The sequence below is a fragment of the Zonotrichia albicollis genome, chromosome 22, assembly GCF_047830755.1.
Source record: "Zonotrichia albicollis isolate bZonAlb1 chromosome 22, bZonAlb1.hap1, whole genome shotgun sequence".
Classification (NCBI taxonomy): Eukaryota; Metazoa; Chordata; class Aves; order Passeriformes; family Passerellidae; genus Zonotrichia; species Zonotrichia albicollis.
The window spans coordinates 4,882,990-4,901,071 of record NC_133840.1 but is presented as its reverse complement, the minus strand read 5'-3'; the positions used below and the strand labels follow the sequence as shown (position 1 = coordinate 4,901,071).

Below are 18,082 nucleotides of genomic sequence, written 5' to 3'. Positions count from 1 at the left end.
ATGCACTATCGAGAAATCAGGCCTGAGAGAAGTTTCGCGAGGAAAAAAAAAAAGAAAAAACCAAGTCATGCTGGTAGGCTCAAAGTGGAGGTGTTAAATCTCATCTGAGAGATGGGGAAGGTGCAGACAAGTCCTGTCCTGGGGGTGCTGTGGTACCTGCCCAGGTGGACAGGGATCACCTGCTGCAGCTCAGATTGAGGCAAACAAAATCCATCTCTAGGGATGGTGGCAAACATTGATGGGAGCAGGATCTGCTTCTCTGGGGAACAAAGTGTGTGGATGTGGGGGAGAAATGGAAATCTTCCTGGGCAAGTCAGCAAATAGCCAAGAATTTCATTATTCCACAACAGCCTCAGCAATCCTCAGCCTGTCATATGAACAATTCTGTATTTTAATAGAAGTGTTTTGCTTTTCACCGTGTGTGGCAGAGCAGCCCCTGAAAAGCAGCAGAGTTTTCACTGTTTCCATCAGAATTTGGGTTTCCTCCAGCTCCATTTGTTTAAATCTCCTGTCCCCCAGGCAGGTTTGGGCAGGTGAGGTGCTCAGTGTGGGTGCTGGAGCCTCACAGGGTGTAGCAGGATGTAGTTTTGGCAGGATGGAGGTGTAAGACACCAGAGATGTTCTGCTGGCCAGGACATCATTGCAAATCACAATTTGGTGCTTGGATTTTGAGACTCTGTAAGTACAAAATAACCCAAACTCCTGGAACTTCCAGCAATGCCTTTTGTCCCTCGACAAGATCAAGGGTTGGGTTGCAAATCACTGATTTCTGCCTGCATCCCCAGAGAGGAGAATTTGACTCTTTTCATCCAAACTTAAAACCCATGTTTCGCATCCCCCTTTTGGGTGGAAAACACAGGATCCAGAGCATCTGGCGGGTGCTGCAGCGTGTTGGCAAAAGGGAGACCACAAACAAATGGAAAGGAGAAGTGGAGAAGAGGAAGGAAATGTTGAGTAATGTTAGCAAGTGTTTTACAAAGCAGATGGCAAACAAGGCCTGCCTGACCCCGTGCCTGTCGGCAGCACCAGGGCTGTGACAGGGAGTGCAGGAAGCTGTCCATAAATCAAAAACATCAAGACTATCCAATTTGTGGGGTATTACTTGCTGTGTTTGACTCATGTGGCTATTTTGTTTAGTTCCTTTTAGCTGCGTCCCCCAAAAAAGAAAAAGATGTTGAAACACAACTATATCATAATTCCCTTTATCCTTAGATTCTTTCTCTCTTTTTTTTTTTTTCCGAATTATTTTCTTTTTCCCCCCAGAAGATAACGAGGGAGCCGTGGTGGAGCTGGTGGTGTTAATGCTCTGCAGCAGGAGTGAAATAGCCTGGAGATGTGCAGCAAGAGCAGGGGCGTGTGCCCTAAATAGGAGGGTTAAACAGGGCTTATTCTGAGGGAAGCAGTAATTGCAGCTTGCGTGAAGCAGTAATATTCTTTTGTGCATTATTTACCCAGGAACATCTGCTAATACATATACATTCTCCGGTGCATGTAAACAACCTGTGCAGGAGGAGGATTAGGAGATTTATAAAAAAATTAGAAGGAAGTTAAAAGGGCAATTAGAAGAGCAGAAAGAGATATTGAGCAGTGAATTAGGGAGGATATTTTAACACACAATCAGAGCTCCCCGAGACGTATTCAGAGCAGAGAGAAGGTAAAAGAGAAAATTGGCCAATTACGAAATGATAGCGGGGAATTGGTGACATGAGAGAAGGTAATGGCTGATTTGTTAAACAGTTATTTTGATTCTGTTTTCACAAAGGAGGAAGAGGATGGAGGGGCAGCTCCAGAAAGGACTCGGGCTGTGAGATGAGGGTGGGGATGAGCCTGCAGAGAGATAAAGCTGCATCTGCAGAGTGGGGAGAATTTCACCCGTGTTCACAGGGTGGGGGGAAAAATTGGATTTACTGAGCAGCAATTTCCAGCAGGGAGCTGGGTAACGAGGGACTTGTGTTGTTCGCCAATTTTGCTGCCTTTGAGTGGGGACCAGAGAGGTGGTCACTGAGCTGACACATCCCTCTCCCTGCTGAGGGCTGCTTCTCTGGGAAAGGGGAGGACAGAGATGGATGGGGACCCTGGAGGGGTGCTGCTCCTGGGGCAGAGATGTTTGTGGCTCGTCAGCGTGACACCTTCCCCAAAAACACACACTGCAGGGTGTGAGCACCTGTGTCCTGCTTTCTGAGCTGCTTTTGCTTCCATCTGTAAGCCACAAACTCCAACGCAGTCAGGAACACAACAGCATCCCTGGAATCGCTGTTCCCACCAGCGCTGGTGTCAGTATCTCACGTTTCTCCAAAGCAGGGGTGAGCTCAGGGGATGCTGGATGTGCTAAGAGGGGCCTGGGGGCACAGGGGGCTGGTGCCCACCAGCAGGACCTCAAGGAGATAATGATAAAAAAGGAAATAATCTTGGTAATGGGAAATGGGCTCTTGGGAAGCGCTCCTGGGGGAGTGGTTGAAGCTAAGACAGGGAAAGAATACACAGGCAGGGGATTTAGGGAAGGATAAACTTGAAGGGCTGCAAAAAAAAAAAAAAGTGTTATTTAGCTGGGAGGAATGTGAAGTGGTGCTTTTGTTCTGCTGTGTCCCTCTGAAGGGGAGCATGTCACAAAGCAACTTTCTGAGACAAAGGAAAGAGTTTGGGATTGGTGCAGGGGGGCACGAGCGTGGTCTGGGGAGGGATGGGGAGCACAGGAGAAGCTGTGGTCTCGTGGTTTAGGCTGATAAACTAAAAATTTATTCTCAGTATCCAAGAGGTGTTTGGTTTTTCATCCTGCCTGGGAGGATAAAAGAGATGCAGTGTTGCGTGGTTTCTGATTTCAAAGCATGTACGAAAAGCTCCATATTAGCAATTATGGGATGAAACTGTGGAAAAGTGCTACAAAGGAGAGAAAATTGGCTCCGGCTCAGGAAACGGGATTCTGCCGCTGGGAGTGAGTTCCCAGAGGCACAGTCTGGGGTCTCCTCTGGGTTCTCTGGTGTTTATTTTTTTTAATGGAAAGGATTTGCATGAGCAGCCCAAAGTCAGAGTGTTAAAGCTCACTGATGGGAGGAAGGGGAAAGCAGGCACTGATCTCATCTTCCAGAGCAGCACAGGCTGGAGAACACTCAAGGAAAGGCAAATTGATGAGCAAATAAAGGCTCAGGTGATGTTTTTCCCAGGGGGAGTGTGTGGAGATCACAGCTGAGCTGTGGGGAGCTACTGGCAGTGTCTGCCCTGGCAACAGGGCCTGTCTGTCCCCACCATGAGAGGGGATCAGGGCACATCCAAAGGATGAGCTTGTGATAGGAACATGGAAAGGTTCAGAATTTAGAGAATCATGGAATAGTTTAGGTTGGAGAAGACCTCTGTGGTGATAAAGTCCAACAGTTAACCCAGCACAGCCAAGGCCACCAAACCATGTCCCCAAGTGCCACATCCACAGGTCTGTTAAATCCCTCCAGGGATGGGGACCCCAGGCCAGCTGCCCTTGGCCTTCTTACCCATTTGGGCTTGTGTTCAGCACCTCCAGGTCCTTTCCCTCTGGGCACTTCTCTAGACACTGCTCCAGGCCTGTAGGGGTTGTGTGGGGTTGTGCAACACCTGCCTCGTGGCCTTGTTGAACCTCATCCTATTGGCCTCACCCCATCCTTCCAGCCCAGCATCACCTCCAAGGGGCTTCCCACCACTTTGGGAATCAGCTCTTTCCCCCTCCCAGACACCCTGGGCACCTGGGAACAACTCCAATGAGATCCCAAGTTTCCCCACCTTGTCAGTCAGACAATCTCAGGCAGGCGGGGTTATCCCTGAGCCTGCCCCACTGGAGAGCTGCAGCAGAGCAGAGGGGATTTCTGCCAGGCCTCAGAGCAGCATTCAAAATGCATGAAGACATGCTGTAGGGAAGGAGCCGGGGAGAAGGCACACGAGTGTGAACCCAGGGCCGTGCTGAGCTGAACCACGCAGCTGGGAAGTTCATTATCGAGCCCGAGTGTCAGAGCATGCCACAAAAATTTAGTTTATCCTCAAAGAGCTGTGGTCGTGGAAGAAGGATGGGGATGGGGAGGGATGGCAGCTGAGGAGGAGACAGGAGGAATATCAGGAACCTGTGTGTCCTGGTTTGGGCTGGGTTGGTTGATTTTCCTTCTAGGAGCTGTGGTTTGGGATGAGAATAATGTTGATAACACATGGATTTTTTGTTGTTGCTCAGCAGTGTTTGCCTTGAATCAAGGACTTTTCTGCTCCTCTGAGGATGCTGTGGGGCACAATAAACTGGGAACGGACAGCTGATCCCTGGTCACAGGGAAATCCTAAACCAAATGGAATATTGGTCAGTGTATAAACTGAGGGCCTCTGCTGAGGGACTGGGCATCAGCAGGTGGTGAGCAACAGCGTTGTGCATCACTTGGATTGCATATGCCAATTCTATTGTTGCTATAACTGTTTCTCTCATTTCTGTCCTATTAAACCAGCCTTATCTCAAGCCATGAATGTCACTTGTATTTTTCCCAATCCTCTCCCCCATTCCAGCACGGCCCTGTGGTGCTCAGCTGCCTGCCAGGTTAAACCACAACGCCATGTCAAGAGACATCTCCTATTTAGCAGTGTATCATGTCTCCCTTCTGGTTTTTAAACAGTTGCCTTTATCACTAGGAGTTAGAGCACTTGATTGACAAGGCTTGTAATACACCGTGGAGTTGCCTTTATTTTTCCTACATGTTAAAGGAAAAGATACTAAAAATACAATTACGGTTTTGAGCCAGGCGTAGTGTGTTCTAATATAATTCATCTCAAAGACTATCCACCGTGCCTGCTGCACCCAAATCATTTATAAAACATTAGCATCTCCTGTGCTGACATTTCACTCCTATATTACAGGAGTTACACACAGACTTAAAAAAAAAATTAATAAAGTGCTTCTCTTCTTCATTCTCCCACTGAGAGCTTTGATTTCCAGAGTATGAAACGAAATAACCAACATAACAACATGCTCCACTTCTGAGGGACAGTGCCAGGCTCATTCAGTTGCTATTGGTTATAGAGAGTAGGACATGAGGGAGCTATTTCAGACCACGGATTATTTGTTCTGGCTGCATTGGACATCCCTTTAGTGGAGCTTTAGAGCCCTGTAGACAGAAAAGTTTGGGTAGGAGCTGGAAGGCAGAGGGCTTGATGAAGTAACCTCTTCCTTCCTCCTCCCAGAATCACTCTTGCTATTCCCCAAGAAGGGTGTTTAAAAGAGAAGCATCCAAGCCTCTGGCTTTCCTTGCTTGCAAGATGGACAGAGGAGGCCGTGCCCCTCCAGCTTCCCACTCTCAGCATCCAGCTGCTCGTAAACACAAGTGCATTGGGGAATTTTCTGCTTCTCTTTTCAGTGGGAGTTTCCCTTTCCATTTCCAGATACCTCCAAGGGATCTGCCACTGTGTAAATACCCTCTCCCCTTCCCCACAGTGGTTGGGAGAGCATTTCCCCAGCTGGCCCATCCTTCCTGGAATTAATTGTGTGTTTGATGGAAAACTGCAGCTGGATTTTTTCAGCATTTCCAGCCCCCCCACCTGAGCCACAAACACCACAACTGAAATGTGGTTATGGAAAAACAGAAGCCTTTTCTTGTCCAAGATCACTTTTATTTCTCTTGTTTCATTAACTTCAGTGTCTGTTTGGTCTCACACATCCACGCTGACAGGGAATTCACACCAAATGCAGAATCTGGGCAGCACCTCCCCGGGCCCACGGTGGAGCTGCCGGCTCTGCCGTGCCCCCGACCAGCAAACACATCCCTCCAGCACATGGTTTAACCCAGGAAAAGTGGAGCAGGATGCCCTGCCCCTCTCCTCCACCTCCCCACAACCCCCTTTGTACAGCTCTCTTGGACCACGGATTTCCCTCTCCTGCCATGGACCAGGAACCTTAGGCACCGCGCTTCTCGCCGGTCCTCTACAAGCTGTTGCTTCCCCCTGCTCTGACTCTTCCAGAATCTGTTCCTTTTAAGAAACAAAACCCCTCCTGACTCTGTCAGGTCTGTCTGCAGCCTGGGAGCTGCTCCTTGCTGCCCCAGTGAAAACCTTAGTCCAGCTATAAAGGTCCTCACACCACTGCCACGGCTGGGAAGCCTCTTTCTGCCTCCAGCTCCAAAACCAGCCCCTGTCCTCCCCGGGGCCTCGAGTGCTCTCCGGAGACAGAGCTCTATGGCTCTATTTATTTGGGCTAATTAATCTCTCTCTCTCTCTCTCTCTCCCCCCTGCCAGTTACAAATTAGGATGTAAGGGTGAATTTTGGCTCTCTGGGTATGGACTTTGCTGCATGGCACACCGCCACCCCCCAACCCCTCCCAAAGTTTAGTGCTCTGAATTGCTGAGAACATTGGTCCGTTGTGGTTCCCCCGCGTGTACTGAGCCCGCCCGATGGCTTTCAGCATCTGTAGGCACTGCTGCCGGTTTGTTTTCTCAAGGAAAAAAAAAAATCATATACTGGTCTGCTATAAATTCAATAATACAATCCTTAGTTCTGAAGATACAGTTTCCATATAGTTTATAAACATTGTAAGACATACATATGGATAATTGAGGGGAAGAGGGGGAGCCTGTGCAATTGTTGGGGTGTTTTTCTCAGATGCGTGAACATGGTTACAAAAAACGCACCTCCTGCAGGTACCTCATTTCTTTATGTGTTGGGTTTGTTGGGGTTTGGTTTTTTGTTTTTTTTTTTTTTTTGTTTAATTCCACCTCTAATCAGTCTTTCCTTTGGTTGTTGGCTACTCCAAGCCCAGCAGGCAAGCCCTGTTCTGCTGTAATGCCTGAGATATTCAGGGGTTTTGAGATTGTCTTCTAAGAGATTCCCAGCCAACTTTGGCCTCTGGGTTTGGAGCCAAAAGGGCTAAAACGTGGGAGAACCAAATGTCCTTATTACATCGGCATCAGTGTCCTTGCACTCACTTTCAGAGAGAAACAGTGTAGGCTTAATCGGTGATGGTTTTTACAGCAATTATGTTCCTTTCGGTAATTGGAGGGGTCGTTCGGAGCGCTCTCAAACGGACGGGATTTCACAAGAGCATGGATACAGTCCATTTGTCTGGGTGCTGTCACCGACGAATTGGTTACCACCCCTGTTATCTGCTTTTTGTAAGGTTGGCTTTTTTTGTTGTTATTGTCGTAGGTGCTCGGTTAGGCTGTTTGTGACAAGGTGTGATAATGCCTTTTAATCTGCTCCCGCTGCGCTCGGCACAGTCCGGCCGGGCACGCAGACAACCCTCGCAGGAAGCCGAGACAACGTTCTTCCCTTCGCCAGGCCAACGCTGAGCCACGTACAAAAAAACAAGAAGAAAAGAAACTCTGGTCCTTTGTAGATTGGTGGCAGTACAAGCTCCGCTCCGTCCGCGGCCGCGGCCGGCGGGGCTCAGCGGATGACGGCCGCCAACACCACCAGGAAAAGCAGGAGCGACGCCCTGAGCCCCGGGCAGCCGGCCGCCTGCTGGACCCCGCTGGGCGGGCGGATGGGCGTCCGCCGGGTGCACTTACCCTTGCGCCTGGGGGACAGCGTGGGCACGGCCCCGAAGCTGTATTTGTGCTGATAGTCAGGCACATAGTCCGGGAACTCCTGCCCGTTTTTGCGCGGCCCCAAGGACACCGGTTTGGAGGTTCGGTTGCGGCTCTTGTGGCTGGTGCAGTTCTTGCCGGGTTTGCGGTAGCCCGGCCGGGAGCCCGGCGGGCCGGCGGGCTGGTTGCTGTGCAAACTGTTCTCAGCCCCTCGCTCCTTCCCCTTCTCCTTGGAGGAGTGGTGGGGATGGTGGGATTTGGAGGCTCCTCTGTCCGCCGTGGAGAAGGTGTGTGTTTTCATCTGGTGGAGCGACTCGGACCCTGAACAGTTCCTAAAGTCTTCTGCTCTTAGCACCTTGAGGTCCTTGCCATGCATCTGCTCGGGGGACTCGCAGATGACGCTGGAGCTGGAGCCTCTGAACCTGTGCAGCCATTCCCAGAGGGAACGGGCTTTGCAGTCGCAGCTCCACGGGTTCCCATTCAGCCTGAGGAACTCCAGGGCTCCCAGGTGGGCCAGGCAGTCCCCCTGCAGCTCCGAGAGGCTGTTATTGAACAGGAAAAGCGTGGTCAATCTTCGGAGGTCATGAAAAGCCCGCCTATGAATCCACTGCAGCTGATTTTGATGGATGAGCAGCCGATCCAGGTTTATTAGTCCCCTGAACGTGTTCTGATGGAGGCTCCAGAGCTTGTTTCCATGGAGAAAAAGATGGCTGAGGTTAACCAAGTCAACAAAAATATCGTCCTGAAGGAACTCAATGTGGTTGTCTTGCAGGTAAAGGTATTGCAGGTTGTGGAGGCCACCGAAAATCCCGCTGGGGAGAGAGCTCAGCCCGCACTTGTACAGATACAAGGCGTGGAGTTTCACCAGCCCTTGGAAAGTGTCTGCAGCTAAAGCCCTTAGGTAGCGGTTGTCCCCCAGATCCAGCTCTTCCAGGTTGATGAACCCGTCGAAGGTGTTGGGGTCGATGAAGGTGATGTTGTTGGAGTAGATCCAGAGGGTGACCATGGAAGGGCTGAAGTGGCCCCGCAGCAGCAAGGTGATCTGGTTGTTCTGGAGGAAGATCCTCTCGCTGTCCTCGGGGATGCCCTCGGGGATGGTGACGAAGTTGTGAGCCTGGCAGCTGACGGTCATGGGCGAGGGGTAGCACACGCAGTCGGTGGGGCAGCCCAGGGCACCGGGCACCTTCAGCCCCAGCAGCACCAGCAGCAGCTCCGCAAACCCCCCTGTGCGGAGAGAGGGGAGAGCGGCGTCAGCGGGAACCGGGCACCTCCCGCCCACCCATCGCTGCTCCGGAGACTATTCCGGGTGAAAAACGCCCCCAATTAGCTCAGCCCTCCTCTCTGCTCATGAATTACCCACGCGGCTGTGATGAGTAGGCTCATCACCCACGGCAGCTGAAACGTGATGTATGGAGTACTCCCTGCCTCCTCTCCCTGCCTGCAACAGGCGCCTGGTTGTGTTCCCAGCCCGGAACAGGCAGCAGAAAGTTTCTCGGTGAGAATTCAGGCAGCAGAGCCCCTTTGCCTGCAGGCAGGGAAACGCCGCGGTGTGAGAGCAAACAGGGGCAATTCAAACCCTCGCAGGTGTCCCCCACTCCTCTTGAAATGCATCTGTTAAATCGCCTGCGCATATTGGAAAGGAAAAGCTGCAGAGATTCAGCAGTTCCCAGCGAAGCACCTAAAATCACACGTGTGCGGTGCATCCCACTCCCCCCAAAGGCACAGACCCATCCCCACCGTCTCCTTTCACTACAGTTGTTAGACACCACCATCCACCCCGAAACCCGAGCGCTTTACAGGGAAACATGTTGTCAGCAGTTGGTGGAAAAGGCTGAGCCGAAACCTCCGTTTGGAAGTGGGATGCTCAGACATATTTTTAAATGGATGTCCTGTGGCAAAGCATATTGCATCCTCTAATGCTACAGAATGTGCCTGTGACTGGGGTTTTTCTCGCAGCAGAGAAGCAGAGAATGAGGCAGAACCGTGCCCTCCCTCTGCTCAGCTCCTCAGAGCTCGGGTTCCGCCGCCCCACTCGCTCCCGTCTCGCTCCCACTCCTCGCACCAGGCTTGCTTTCAGGCTATTCCTTCTGCGCCGAGTGGCTTTTCAGACTCGTTGCACCAGACTTGTCATTTCTCATTCAGATTTTCCTCCTAGATTTGGCTTTTTCCTCTTACACGCAAAATTTGCTCATGTCTAATGAATTCTGCCTCTGGACTTCGCAGGGAAAAGGAGTAACAGCGGAGCAGCGCACAGCTGCCGGTGCCATCCTGCCCACGAGTCCTGCTCAGCTTGTACTAATCTGAAAAACGAGAGTGGAAGTGGAGTTCATCTCTAATTACTCCACGTCGTTATCACCAGCTAGTCCAAGAGCCAGGACCCCTTGGGCTTTTACAGTCCTTCTTTTCAGTGCCTACAGCCTAATACGAGTTGGAGGCACAAAAACCTCACTGTTTTCTTATTAATTGTGTTTGAAATATAACTGTGTGGTTGCTGTTGCCTTTTCCCTGGTATGGAGATCTATTGCTGTTTAGTTAACAGCATGTGACCCCTCCATCTAACCCTATCCTTTCAAGGCAAAGTTGCCACATATTTTAGATGAACTGGGTTATTCAGACTCTCCATAAATCACCAGTAAGAGCCAGTCATCGCTGACTGGGCGGTTAATAGGGGAAAAAATAGCATCGCTGCCCAAAGCATGGGATGGAGCCTTGCCTGGGGATGGGAATGAGGGGGATGACTTCCAGGCACTGCCCTTCAGAAACGAAGCACGGGCTACCAGGAGGGATGTCTCATCCCTGCGCCACTGCCAAAAAGGGCTGGTGAGTCGGGAACGCTGAATTCGCGACAACTCCTACGGCTGTGTAGGAAAAGGAACATTCTCCAAGTCACTGCCGTAGCATTTTGGCTTTGCTGTCGTGCCTCTGCACGACGAGCGAGGGGCTGCGCTGGTGGGAGCGTCGTGCTGACTACCCAGAGCTCCCTGCCAAAACAGGAGCCCTGGCTGCCACTCACAGCCCGGGAAACAGCGGTGTCCTGAGGATATTGTGATTATCCTACAGTGGGAGGGATCAAGCAGTGTTTGCAGATATGTTCTGCTGGGTTTTTCAACTCGAGGATGTGCTCCACCAAGGTGGGACGGCTCCACGTCCCCCGTCTTACCTCGGTGACACCGGAGCACGGCGCCTTCCGTAGGTCTGATGTTTATTAGCAAAACCCTGCCAGGCACAAGTGCTGTGACGATCTCCCACATGCAGAGTCTGTTATTGCAAATACCAAATCACAAGGGTCTGAATCAATAAACCATCTCCCAGCTACACGCAGCAGGTTGGAAGATTACATATTGCTTCCAAACAACAGTTTTATGCGCTCTTCCGTGACACGACAGTTGCCAGGCTAACGGGATTACTGACGGGAGGTGGAGCTGGGCAGGGATCTGGGAGCATACAGGATTTCACGTGTAGGGATGGTGATGACAGGAGGCTGTTAGCAATGCATGGTGATGGACCAAGGCAGCCCAGGCCTCCCTGGAGCATGGCCAAGGTGGAGGTTCCTGCAGAAAGGGAACGCAGCGCTTAACAGCTCGCTGCCTGCGGGGATAACTCCGGAGGTAAAGGTCAGAGGGAACTGAGTTCATCTCTTTAATTAACAGGCGGCTCTGAGTTAATGGCTGGAGCTCCTACGGAGAGAGAGATGGGATTCCTGCAGCCAGGGAAGGCGGTGAGGATAGGCTGGGGTTGTTACTAGCTCTCCCGAGAATAGGATGGGGGGAAGAAAAGACAGGGATGTCTTTTTCCCTATTGCAACTTGGGAGTGAGGAGAATGGGGAAACAGAAGGACAGATACTTAGGAAAAAAAGGTGAACAGGATTTGGATAGAGAGTATGTTTACATTAGTAAACATACTAATACATAATGAAGGTATAATGAAGGAATTTTCCTTGCCAGAGTGGTGAGACCCTGGCACAGGCTGCCCAGAAAAACTGTGGCCGTCCCATCCCTGGAAGTGTCCAAGGCCAGGTTGGATGGGGCTTGGAGCAGCTTGGTCCTAGTGGAAGGTGTCCCTGCCCTAGATGTTCTTTGAGGTCTCTTCCAACCCAAAGCAATTTGGATTCCATGAAGGTCTGGACTTCCCAGTGGATGCACACAAGGCCTGTGGTCTCATCCCTTCCAAGCCTGTAAAACCTGCTGCCTGCTTAGTGCTGTGAAAAGCTGCTCCTGGCATGCTCTGGGACTGCTCCCAGTTTAGATCTGGGAATGAGATCCCCAAAAAGCAAAGAGGTTATGGAGCCATGAAGCTCCTGAGGCTGTAAGACCATCACTGGGATATCCAGCAGCCAAACCCCACTGAGGCATGACAGCCAGGAGCTCTTGGGTCTCACTGGGCTTCCCAGACTGGAAAACACCATGGGAGACCCCCTGAGAGGCCCCAGCTCACCTCTCCTGAGAGTTTGACCCTGTCTAACTTGTTATTCCTGACTCAGCCCTTTCAACTTCATCTTGTAAAGGTTGTGAGGCACACGGAGGGTCACCAGCCCATGTCGGAGCTCACCGGGGAGGGAGAGCTTCAAAAGCAGCACAGAAAAATCCTCCAGGAACGTGCTGGTGAAGTGAGTAAACCCAAATCCCTGCTGACACGGATAAAACCAGCAAAGGGGTGTTTATCTCCTGCCTCTCTCCCACTGACGTGCTGTGTCACCCCGGCCTCTGCTCGCCGAGTCCTGCTGCTGCCTCTGACTGAGGTTTCAGTGATTGGAATGAATTCGTCTGACTGTCCAAACCATTTCCCATGTAACATCCCTCTAATTGGGCATTAATTAGGCATCAGTTAATGAATGCTTGAAATAATTTATCTTTGGATGCGTCCAGTTTGCAGTCTTACTTTTAACAGCATTAGACTCATTATTAGATTAACATCTTTATAAATGTTCTCCATTACCTGCTTGTTTCCATTGTCTTAGCCTTATTACTGAGAGTGAAAATCACTCCTCCCACATGCATTATTGATGAGTAAGGACTTTCTATATGTAGCACGGGATTAATTGTTATACAGTGTAATGCATTTAGCGTGAAGCCTCAATTTGTGCAGGAGCTGAAGGCAGCCAGAAGAATGCAGACACCCGGAGCCAGCATGAGCAGCCAGACACTGCACATCTCTCTCCAGCCCAGACCAGGTTCCTCCCAGGCCGGTGCCAGCGCAGGAAGAAATTTGAAAAAAAAAACCCAACAAAAAACCCTGGTTTGATACCCAGGATCAAAGACAGATGGTTTGAAGGGTTGCAGCACTTCTCTGCCACCACGGCAGGGACTCTTGACTCTGCAGTGCCACTTGCTCCAGAGAGCCAGGTGTACCTGCCCCGGCAGTTTTCTTGCTTTTTAAGGTTTAGAACACTTTGCTGTACCTCTGAGCCAGGCAGGGACTCGGTTTCTTTAGAACATGATGCCACTTACTTTCATTAGGAGGCTCAGACTCGAGGCCAAAACATCACTTAGGACAAGGATGGGGGATCCTTGTCCTGCAGGACGACCCCAAAAGGCAGCCCTGGCACAAACCCCAGCACCCCCTCTTGGTGAGCTGCTTCTCCCTGATGGATATTTTCACCTCTCCACCCGGACAAGCTTATGTGGGTCAGAGCCTGCCTAATTCTCCAGCAGGAGAATCCGCTCTCGAGGATGGAGCAGGTTGCTTCTCTTCCAAATCTCTCCTAAACCCACCATCTGCTTTGGGAGACCCATCTTAGCTCATGTCTACATGCAACTTGACTGCCTGCTTACTGTGTCCATTACCAGGGCTGCTCAAGCTGTTAGATTTATAAGCTCTTTAGAGCAAAGCCCTCGTCTTCTGGTGGCTGATTTATGTATCTTTGCTGCCATAAAACACTATGTATAGCTACTACATAATATAAATAATAATACTTAACCAGAGTGCGCTACAAGTGGGGACAAAGCATCTGCTCACAGGCGGGATTATCAAAAAGGGAGAAGCTTCCTCATCACTCACCCTCTTTTGAGGCCAAACTCACACCTGCTCTAACACCAGCACCTCACTGAGCTCTACACAGAGATTTTCCTCTCCTGTTCCCACCCTGCATCTATCAAAGGATTTTTCAAAATCCACCCCTAACAAGCTGGTGCACAAAGACATGACTGCAACCCCCGGGAGGAAAGCACACTTTGAAACTTGGGAACGACCTCAGAATTGGATGTTCACATAGAGAGAAACTGTTGTTTAGGGAGAAAAAGCAGCCTCAAACGCTCACAATTTCATCAGCTAAGTGAAGGACGATGAAAGGCAAGGACAGAGTAGCAAAAGCAACTGGGCACGAGCCAAGAGCCAAACTCAGGATCTGGGACGGTTCGACAAAGCAGTGTCAGACCCTGCTTAGCAGCTGCAGGGTTTATTTCCTCTTATTCTTCTTTTTTTCCTTTGCAACACAGAGGATAAAATAAACATGCCCATGCTGCCTGTCACAAAGCCTAAATTCCCCAGCGAGCAGCAGCTCCCTTTCAGCCTCTGTGCAAAGCCCCTCAGGTGCTGCCCCACGGCCCTGCAGCAGGAGCATCCTCACTGGGATTGCTCCCAAAACATCGGCTGCAGCTCCCAGCACCAGCACACGAGGCTCTGCTTTCTGCACGAGCTGCTTTTCAGCCAGAGAGTGGCAGCCACCCATCCACCTTCATCATTTTATTATTATTTTTTTTTTTTTGCGACCGGTGTCATAAATAACTGACAGATCCCAGCTGTTTGGAGTTATGGTTTCTGATGGAGTGACAGCTGCTCCCAATCCCCCAGTCATCACCCCGGCAGTTCTGGAACATTTCAGCAACATAAAAATCATTGGAGATAATTTCGGTTTTGCATAATTTGGTTAGGCAAGCTGTGATTTAATGGCAATTATGACCTCCGAGGCAGAAGATGAGCTTGGAGGCTACTGGCTTCACACGACTTTAGCTCGGGGTGCAGCATCAGGGATGTTCCAGGGAGATGGCACTACAAGGGAAAAAAACCTTCTCCAGCAGCTGGAAATTGCCTGCCTTGGCTGGCAAGTTGGAAACACAGTTCCCATAGGAAGAAGCATACAAGGAAATTTGGAAGGAATAGTGCTAAGGAAAGCTTTGGGAAGAGCCTGGTGCCAAAAGATGCATCAGGAGGTACCTTTTAAAGAAAAGCCAGGAAAAGGCTGTAGACTGGGGAGTGCCTTTGCAAACCCTTCTGTGCCACCAGTATCTCGTGTGTTAACTGGTACAAACATCCTCTTATCACTCTGAGGGCAAATCCTCCTCCTGTGACTGAGATGGGAGAGCTGAAACCAGGAATGGGCAGTGGCCTTTGCAGGCAGCTGCTTGCTCTGGGCACTGCCCTTTGCTCTCCCCTCTCACAGGGTTTCTCCTCTCCCTGTGTGCTCCTCACCCATCCCTGAGCCCCGTGGTTTGCATTTCTCCATCTGTGACTGAAAGGAGCAAACCCTTGGGAGGTCAGCTGAGGGTGGAGAACCGTGCTCCGGAGCTCTGGGGACATCATGGTGTTCCTGGATGGGGGCAAAACGTGGCTTAACAGCAGGAACAACTTTTCTTTGGAGCTGAGAAGGTCCAATTTCCAAGGTCCAATTTCCCCACTCCATCACGGCTGTCAACCAGATTATGGTTTGCTGTGAGCTCAAGCTCAGGGCAGAGACCCAGAGCCAGCAGCACCCCAAAATCCAGTCCTTTAGGGTGCTGCAACTTCAATTTACATTTGCTGACCTGGTAACTGGAGCTGCTCACCTTCCCCCACCAAAGTCAGGGCCAAGGTCACCTGGAAGTTTCTGGATGGTGGTCATTAACTCCTATTGCAGTTTGAAACCAGACCATAAATTTCATAGTGTAATAATGTAAAAATCAATAACTCTGTTTGAAACAATAGCTTTGTCTTCCATTTCAGCCGGCTCTGATATCTCCCCACAGACCACGTCCCTCTGAATCACACAAACAGAGAGAGAGGAGCCATGGGTGGTGGGGCTGCTGCTCTCATGCCAGGTGCCCTCCATAGCTACAGATTCAATTAGTTCATTTATTCCTCTCTTGCAGTTAAACTCGAGGATGATTGAACAGGAAAAAACAAGGAGCCTTTTAGGCTCAGTCTCTCTGACATCCCGTCCAACACGGCGTCCCTGAGGCTTTCCATGTGAGAGCTGCCCAAAGCCCTGCTCTCTATTGCCATGGGCAGCAGGGCCAAAACCCCAAAATACTTCTGGAAAGATGCAGAACCAACTCAGACAGACAAAAATTAATGGAAAGTCCGCTCTTTTCCAGCCCTGGCTTTCCGGGCGAGGGAGGTCTGGCTTGCTCTGCTTGCTTATTTTCTGTTGTTTGCTGTAGCACTGGCTCAAAATATACATCGAGAAGCAGGATTGTCTTTCACATGTTGGTGGATGTGTGATCCTCAAAAACAAATTAGCACCGATTCACTTCTATATAGAGTGCAGCCGTCAGGGAATCACTCCTGAATTCACAGTGAAGGAAAGTAATAATGCTTCCAGCGTGCTAATCCTCTCCAAGAGCAGCCCCTGAACTCTCTCCTGGTGCTGGAGGCACCATTGGAAATTACAATTGTACTGAAAAAATAATAAATAAATGCAGAAATTGGCAGGGTTTGTGCTAGTCCAGAGGATTTGTACCCTAATGTGGAACTCCCTGTTTAATTAGCACTCCTCTCTGTCTGCATCTCCTCCTCCTGCTCTCAAGCTGAAGAAAAAGGGGGAAAAAAGGAGGTCAATGGTGGAAGTGGCTGTGGGATTGAAACTTGGCTATAGAAACTTGTTTAATTTAAATGCTTCTTTCAGGACTAACACAGGCAGAAGCAGAGGGAGTGTAGAGTGTGTTTCCCCAGCATCATCTGCTCTGCTTAACCCCAGCTCTGAGCACACCTTCCGTGGCAGGGATGCCCTTGGTGGAAACCTGCAGTGGGATGGATGCTGCTGGTCCTGTGGCTGCAGGCAGAGGGAACAACCCCAGTAGCTCAGATTTGGAGAAAAGAGTTTAAATCAGAAGCTGGGCTGCTGCTTGCTGCAGCTGGAGACAGATCTTTGGGATGGGATCATTGGGATGGGAGGGGATCATTGGGGTGGGATAGGATCATTGGGATGGGATCATTGGGATGGGATAAAATATTTCTGTTGTAAGGGACCTACAATGATCATCTGCTCCATCTGCCTGAAAGCTAAAGCTTGTTATTAAGGGCACTGTCCAAATGCCTCTGGAACACTGACAGCCTTGGGGCACCAGCCACCTCTCCGGGAAACCTGTTCCAGTGTGTGATCACCCTCTCAGTGAAGAAATGCTTCCTAATTCCAGTCTAATCCTCCCTTGGTGCAACCATTCCCCCATGTCCTGTCCCTGGGCATCAGGGGAGAGAGACGGACCATCCTCTTTCCCTGTCTCTGCTACAGGGTTTATTGTGCCTCTGTGTCTCACTCCACCGTGCATCTCCAAAGCCACTGGGGCCTTTTAGGAGTGCAGGAATGCTGGAGGGAAAGGCCACAGCAGGGCCCAAGGATTTGACTCATCCATGCACAACCCTGTGCATGGATGAGTCAAATCCTTGGGCCCTGCTGTGGCTGGAGGTGTCAGTGCACACCAGGATGCTCCAGGAGAGAACAGCATGGACCAGGGCAGGATTCCAGGCATGGACTGGGGTTTCACCAGCTCCTGGCACTGCTGTCCTGATCCCCAGCAGGCAGCAGGCTGGTCCCCAGCACAGGACAGGGCTCTGGCAGGACTTGCCAGCATCCTGCAGTGAAGCCGGGATGGAATTTGGCAAAGGACAGGGAGATCTCGAGGTCCTTGAGAAGGGACTAATAATTCCAATTGCCCCCGAGGAAAGAAATACAGGAGGATGACTTGAGCTTAGTGGATTGTCTGAGGCGTCTCAGGGGATCATCAGATACTTCCACTCCCTTTTTGTCCCGAGGTGACAAGTTTTCCTTCCCATTCACAGAAATGCAAAGCAGTTCATTCACAGCGGTAATAAGAACGGTGTCCTTTGTAACAAACAGCCGGGGAGTGAGCCCTTCGAGGTGCTTCACAGCAAAACAATTGCAGATGAAATGACAAAACCCACCCCAGCTGAGCACCAGCCAGATCGGTATCAAACGCTGAACAAGCTCATGTGCAGAGAAAGCAGATTCACCAGCCCCTTTCCCTGCCAGCAGCTGGCCAGGAGCTACAGGAGGGTTTCTTTAGGATCAGAAATGCAGCCAAAACCGAGCAAATATGAGATGGAAGAGCAAAGTGACAGCTGCCTGGGCTCTCAGTGCACGCTTGGCTGCCCCATCCAGCACACATCCACAGGAGATGGAAAAACTGGAGGCTCTGGAAAAGCAGGGATGTGCTGGATGGATCTTTACCTGGCTGGAGCTGGGAGTGGACAGCAATCCAACACGGAGGCAAAGATAGTTTCATGCAGGCATGGCTAATAGGGAGGGCATTAGTCCTGTAAACTTGTGATCCTGCTGAGGTCCCGACCCCAGCAGTGTCCTGTGCCACCGAGATCCACAGGCCAATTCTGCACCGTGCCACATGGGCTCCCTTTCAT

At 50.6% G+C, this 18,082-nt stretch overlaps 1 protein-coding gene across 1 annotated transcript in view; it reads right to left on the bottom strand.

Moving 5' to 3' along the window:
• Positions 1-6,635: 6,635 nt before the first annotated feature.
• Positions 6,636-18,082, bottom strand: part of RTN4RL1 (reticulon 4 receptor like 1) — a 28,989-nt gene continuing 17,542 nt past the window's right edge. Inside the window, exon 2 of the mRNA XM_074557231.1 lies at positions 6,636-8,736. Within this exon, the coding sequence (XP_074413332.1) occupies positions 7,373-8,736 (1,364 nt within the window). The 3' untranslated portion in view covers positions 6,636-7,372. The remainder of the gene's footprint in view (positions 8,737-18,082) is intronic.